This window comes from Ovis canadensis, chromosome 20, assembly GCF_042477335.2.
Source record: "Ovis canadensis isolate MfBH-ARS-UI-01 breed Bighorn chromosome 20, ARS-UI_OviCan_v2, whole genome shotgun sequence".
NCBI classification, from domain to species: Eukaryota; Metazoa; Chordata; class Mammalia; order Artiodactyla; family Bovidae; genus Ovis; species Ovis canadensis.
This window is the reverse complement of record NC_091264.1, coordinates 47,612,094-47,618,273: the sequence shown is the minus strand read 5'-3', so window position 1 is coordinate 47,618,273 and position 6,180 is coordinate 47,612,094. Positions and strand designations below refer to the sequence as shown.

Genomic DNA, 6,180 nt, shown 5'->3' with positions numbered 1-6,180 from the left:
CCGTCTTCACTATGAAAGTTTACTTTTGCTGCATTAAGTTTAATTATAACTTGAGTTGGGAATGGGTAATAACTTCTCACTTCCAAATTGTAGATTGCATCTGTACGAAAATGCTCCAGAAACTGTAAAACATTTTATATATATATCCAGAGTATTTTTTCACATTTAATGATTACTAGTTAATAGAAGCAATCAACACTGTACGCGCCGACCAGACCACTGCAAAGGCCCAAGGGTCGAACCTAGGTTAGGCAGTTCAACTCACCCAGGTACACGCCCCCGACCCACCCCGGGGCCGGTCCATACACTCTTTACAAGTACACACACGGGTGCAGGAGGCAAAGCTCTGATTGGCCGAGCGTCACGGGACGCGCACGCAGAGGCCCCTTCGGAGCATGCGCGGGAAATAAGATGCAGGCGCGGCGTACCGGCGCATGCTCAGTATGCCTCCGTCGCAGCTTGGGCGCCGGCGCGGGGTCGCTAAGTGCCGGCCGCCCCGCCACTGTCCGGCATGAAGGGCTGGGGTTTCGCAGCTCCTTCCTCCTCGCTCCAGCGCCATGGAATGCCTGCGGAGCCTGGCCCAGCTCCTGCCCCGCGCGGTGGGGCTGCCCCGGCGCACCCTGTGCGCTCTGGCCTTGGGCCTGACCCCCGGCACTCGCCCCGTCGTCGCCTACGGCCGCGTCACCGAATTGCTAGGAAGGAGGCGGGCCGCGCCGCTGTGCTGGCCCCGCCGGCTCCCTGTGACAGGTACCGCTCTCCCCGCCCTGCAGCTTCGGGACGCCGGGCCTGCGGTGACCCCAGGGCCCGACCCGACCGCCCGAGCCCACGTGGCTGTGGCTGCCCGCCCCGCGGTCTGCTCCGTCCTCGGCCTCCAGGTCCGCCCTTGTGCGCCGAGGGCCTGCTCTCTTGCACAGGTCTGCGGGCGGAGCTGTGTCTCACCAGCTCCGAACTCGGCTGAGCATCGCCCCCTGGCCCCTGCTAGAGTCCTCCAGCCCTCTGTCCTCCCCACCGGTCCGGCTGCAAACAGGGCTGAGTGCGCTTGAGATAAGGTTTTTAAGAGTTTCGCTCCGATCCATCATGATAGTGCCGAAACCAAAATTCGGCTTATCTACCTGGAATGTTTTTTATAAGTATTTCTCCTTTCTGTCTCTTTCTTCTGAGCGGACACATTTAGACATTTGTCCAGTTGCTCAGGAAAGGGTGAGTGAGGCTGAAGACTTCAGAAATTGCTTCTGAGAAAGATCTGACTTTTCTTCAAGTACTGTGTAGCCAGATAGAAGGGGATGGAGATAGAAGTCTGACTTAATTGTTTTTCCCCCCTAAATGATAAACCAAGATGATACCTTGACATTTTCAGAAATGTGACCGTGTGGGTACTAATACTGCTCAAAAACCCAAGACATGTATGGCTTCTCAAAAATGTTCTCAAACAAGTTTTCTCAATTGTACTCTCAAAATGCTCCCAAAGTAGCTCACTTTCTCCACCTGCTCTCTCATACTCATTAGGAGAGTCTTTACAAATTGGGTTACATTGCCGATCTAACCTTTTAGGACAAGCATTGAAATTGAGAGTCTCCCTCTGATACCTTAGGGTGAAGGATGTCAGATTCGTGATCTCTGAAGAAGATTTAGCTTTGGGACCAGAGACCAGACTTGACCACTCAGGGCTCTTGTGTGGCAGAGTTTAAGTGAAAAGGGGACAGACAAAGCTTCTGACATAGACATCAGAAGGGGGAGGGGAGTGCCCCACGTGCTAGTCTTAGCAAGGGTGCTGTATACTGTTTTAATTAATTATTACAGTAAATCAAAAGAATGTCTCAAGGTTGTAAATATCTTACCAGACCCACTCCCACAGTTTACATTTTAAGATAACAGGATTCAGTTCAGTTGCCCAGTCTGGGCTCTGGGACCCCATGGACTGCAGCTTGCCAGGCCTCCCTGTCCATCACTAACTACTGGAGCTTACTCAAACTCATGTCCATTGAGTCAGTGATGCCATCCAACCATCTCATCCTCTGTCATCCCCTTCTCCTGCCTTCAGTCTTGCCCAGCATCAGGGTCTTTTCAAATGAATTGATTCCTCACCTCAAAGGTGGTCAAAGTATTGGAGTTTGAGCTTCAGTATTAGTCGTTCCAATGAATATTCAGGACTGATTTCCTTTAGGATCGACTGGTTGGAATAACAGGATTAGAACTTAACAGTGGAAAGATCTTACCAGACCCACTCCCATAATATACCTTTTAAGATAACAGTGTTAGTCAGAAGGTTTTCAGGAAGGAGAAACTGTCCTCAGGCAGGATATGTTGTTGTTATATAATCCTTAATACGGAGTTTAAACTGAGTTGTTTTGTTTTGTAATCATCAGTTCCAGGCTTAAAGAAAAGAATGTTTTATGGGACTAAGACTAAGAAATGTAGAGGAAACAAAGACCTTTGTCCTTTCCTCCTCCTCGAGAACTCCAGACCCCTATTTCCTCTTCAGGAGCCCCAGACCCCTCTCTCCTCCTTGGGGACCATGGACTTCTTATCAGTCTCCCTAGAAATTGACTCTCTTCCCTCCAGGTAACATTTTATCTAACTTGTGACTTATTAGCAAATGCTGATTTGTAGCACTGTAACTTTTATTCAGCTGACCCTCATAAGGTGGTTTGTACAGGGGGAACCAACAAAACTCAGTTCAGTTAAGTAGCTCAGACGTGTCCTACTCTTTGCGACCCCATGAATCGCAGCACACCAGGCCTCTCTGTCTATCACCAACTCCCGGAGTTCACTCAAACTCTTGTCCATCGAGTCGGTGGTGCCATCCAGCCATCTCATCCTCTGTCGTCCCCTTCTCCTCCTGCCCCGAATCCCTCCCAGCATCAGTCTTTTCCAGTGAGTCAACTCTTCACATGAGGTGGCCAAAGTACTGGAGTTTCATCTTTAGCATCATTCCTTCCAAAGAACACCCAGGACTGATCTCCTTTAAAATGGACTAGTTGGATCTCCTGCAGTCCAAGGGACTCTCAAGAGTCTTCTCCAACACCACAGTTCAAAAGCATCAATTCTTCGGCACTCAGCTTTCTTCACAGTCCAACTGTCACATCCATACATGACTACTGGAAAAACCATAGCCTTGACTAGACGGACCTTTGTTGGCAAAATAATGTCTCTGCTTTTTAATATTGCTGTGTAGGTTGGTCATAACTTTCCTTCCAAGGAGTAAGCGTCTTTTAATTTCATGGCTGCAGTCACCATCTGCAGTGATTTTGGAGCCCTCCAAAAATAAAGTCTGACACTGTTTCCACTGTTTCCCCATACATTTCCCATGAAGTGATGGGACCAGATGCCATGATCTTAGTTTTCTGAATGTTGAGCTTTAAGCCAACTTTTTCACTCTCCACTTTCACTTTCATCAAGAGGCTTTTTAGTTCCTCTTCACTTTCTGCCATAAGGGTGGTGACATCTGTATATCTGAGGTTATTGATATTTCTCCTGGCAATCTTGATTCCAGCTTGTGCTTCTTCCAGCCCAGCGTTTCTCATGATGTACTGTGCATAGAAGTTAAATACAGCAGCTTCCACTAACTATCCATTTTACACATGGTGGATATATGTCAATGCTACTGTCTCAATTTATCCCACCCTCTCCTTACCCATCATTTTCACAAGAACAAATTATGTCTTTGAATGTATAGGAAAGAATAAGATCAGAAATGAGAATATAGCTTCCTATTATATGGATAGGAATTTTGTCCATGCTTCTTGTGTTTAGTAGTGTGAACAGTGTCCTTTCTCAGGCATTAAATTTACTTGGTTATACTTGAGAGCTTTTCTTCAGCTTAGTCTAATCACATTTTCAAGTAAAAGTTTGCCTTTATTCCAGTTCACTGGGGTCTTTATTTCAGTGCAGTGAATTATTTCACAAGTATTCACTCTAAAGTATATCAGTGGATGTAGAAAACGGACTTGTGAAAATGCTGGGTAAGGAAAGGCTGGGATGAATTGAGAGAGGAGCATCGGCGTATACACACCATGTGTAAAATGGATAGTTAGTAGGGAGCTGCTGTATAGACAGGGAGCTCAGCTCGGTGTCCTGTGATGACTGAAAGGGCTGGGACAGGGGCAGGGAGGCTCAAGAGGGAAGGGATGGATATGTACACATAGCTGATTCACCTACAGCAGAAACCAAGACAACATTGTGAAGCAGTTATACTCCCATTTTTAAAAATAATTTAAAAATTAAAGTGTATCAGTGGGAAAGAAATTAAATATAGAGTTAAAATCTGTAAGCTTCATAATTTATAGGTTAATCAAATAGTCCTGATATCTGGAATGCTGAGAGGTCAGGTAGTTCTTGGAATGTATGTTTTCTAAACTATGTCTTCCAATGTAACTTTCATTAAGAACCTTTCTACGTTGTATGAAAAGGAATAGGCGTTTTACTTTAATCGCAGAACATCGTTACACATTTGATGTCCAACTACAAGATATAATAATTAGAAAGGAAAAGGGGTGGTTGGAATCCATAAATTCTTCTAATGCCTCACCTAAACTATTACTTTTAAAAACCATGTTTTGCCAAACCTAACATAATCCCCTGTAAATGTTAAAAGTGTTTATTTTCCCCTCTGGGAAAAAAATTCAAAACATAGTGAAATAGTTTGAAACATAGTGAAACTCTACAGACTATGAGAGCTGTATCTTAGCTATATGTGAAAACCAATCATATGCTCACAAGGAATTCTCTAATTCATTCTTCAGGTGAAATTTACCGGAATAGAACTTCAGATGTGTCTCAAGCCACTTTAGCCAGTGTATCCCCAGTGTTTACTGTGGTGAGTATATGTGGTCCATTTGATGACTTACAGAGAGTACATACTTATTAAGTTAACTCGGCTGGACAGATCAGCCATGATACTACTTACTTAGTTTTATAATGTGTAAGTCATTGTCTTTTGTTTAGCCAGTGACTTGAGTGCCAGCTAGATTTGCTGCATAGCACTCTTGAGTCTTTGCTAATGTCTGCAGAGCTTGTCTTAGTACTAGAACAAGTGGCTCAAATCACATTTCAGAGCTTCCTGGTTGAAACTCAAGAGTTCTTCAGAAATCTATTCAGAAGTCCTTGAAGGCTGTTAGCCACAAAATGGCTTGAACCCGTGCTATGCAGCATAATACATGCAGAAGCATTTTGAAGGCAGCACAGGGTATTACTTAAAACTGCAAGCTTTGTTGGGTCTTGATCTCTGCAGCATTCTCTAAAATGGTTCACAGAAAAAAATAGAATAAAACAACATAACTGGTGTGTATCACACACACATATTTAGAGGAAAATAAGGCCATTGGGGCACATATTAACAAAGGGAGAGAGACTCTAGGTCACGGTTACATGGAAACTGGTTTTAATATTCTTGTAACATTTTTGTAGGCTTTTAATTTTTTTAAATCTTAACTTTTAGAGAAAGAGCCAGAGTTTGTAAATTCAGATCTCAACTCTGACTCTTACTAACTAGATGGACTTGGAGAAATTATGATAATATCTTTGTGCCTTGGTTTTCTCATCTGTAAACTAGGTTGGGAAAGATTGAGGGCAGGAGAAGAAGGGGACAACAGAGGATGAGATGGTTGGATGGCATCTTCGACTCGATGGACATGGGTTTGGGTGGACTCCAGGAGTTGGTGAGGGACAGGGAGGCCTGGCATACTGCGGTTCATGGGGGTCACAAAGAGTCGAACGTGACTGAGCGACTAAACTGAAACTAGGAGTAATAGTACCTACCTTGTAGAATAATGAGATTTAAATTAATTTAAATATGTAAAACCCTTAAAAGTAATACCTCACACATGGTAAGCATTCAGTGTATATATTAGCCATTATATATCGTCATTATTATTTAGGCTTTTTAACGTAGCTTTTCTTTATGAACTATACAGAACAAGACAACTCCCAGAACTACACGGAGAGGTTGTCACTGTTACTCACTCTACTGGGAGTTAGCCAGTTTAATTAAACAATACAAAGTCAGATGTTAAATATTGAAAGAAGGTTCTTTGCTGGTGAAATCATTGTCTACCAAGAACACTTAAGAAAATCAGTTGATGCTATTTGAAATAATGTGAGTTCCTTTCAAGGTAAACATTGAAAAAAAATCAGTTTGTATGATCTCATTTTTTTTTTAATTAAAAAATCCCATTAAAAATG

At 43.7% G+C, this 6,180-nt stretch overlaps 1 protein-coding gene across 3 annotated transcripts in view; it reads left to right on the top strand.

Moving 5' to 3' along the window:
* Nucleotides 1–408: 408 nt before the first annotated feature.
* MRS2 (magnesium transporter MRS2) overlaps nucleotides 409–6,180 on the top strand; it is a 34,125-nt gene continuing 28,353 nt past the window's right edge. For all 3 annotated transcript variants that reach the window (XM_069563826.1, XM_069563825.1, XM_069563824.1), the window contains exons 1-2: nucleotides 409–747; nucleotides 4,743–4,816. In XM_069563826.1, coding sequence (XP_069419927.1) covers nucleotides 558–747; nucleotides 4,743–4,816 — 264 coding nt within the window. In that variant the 5' untranslated portion in view covers nucleotides 409–557. The remainder of the gene's footprint in view (nucleotides 748–4,742; nucleotides 4,817–6,180) is intronic.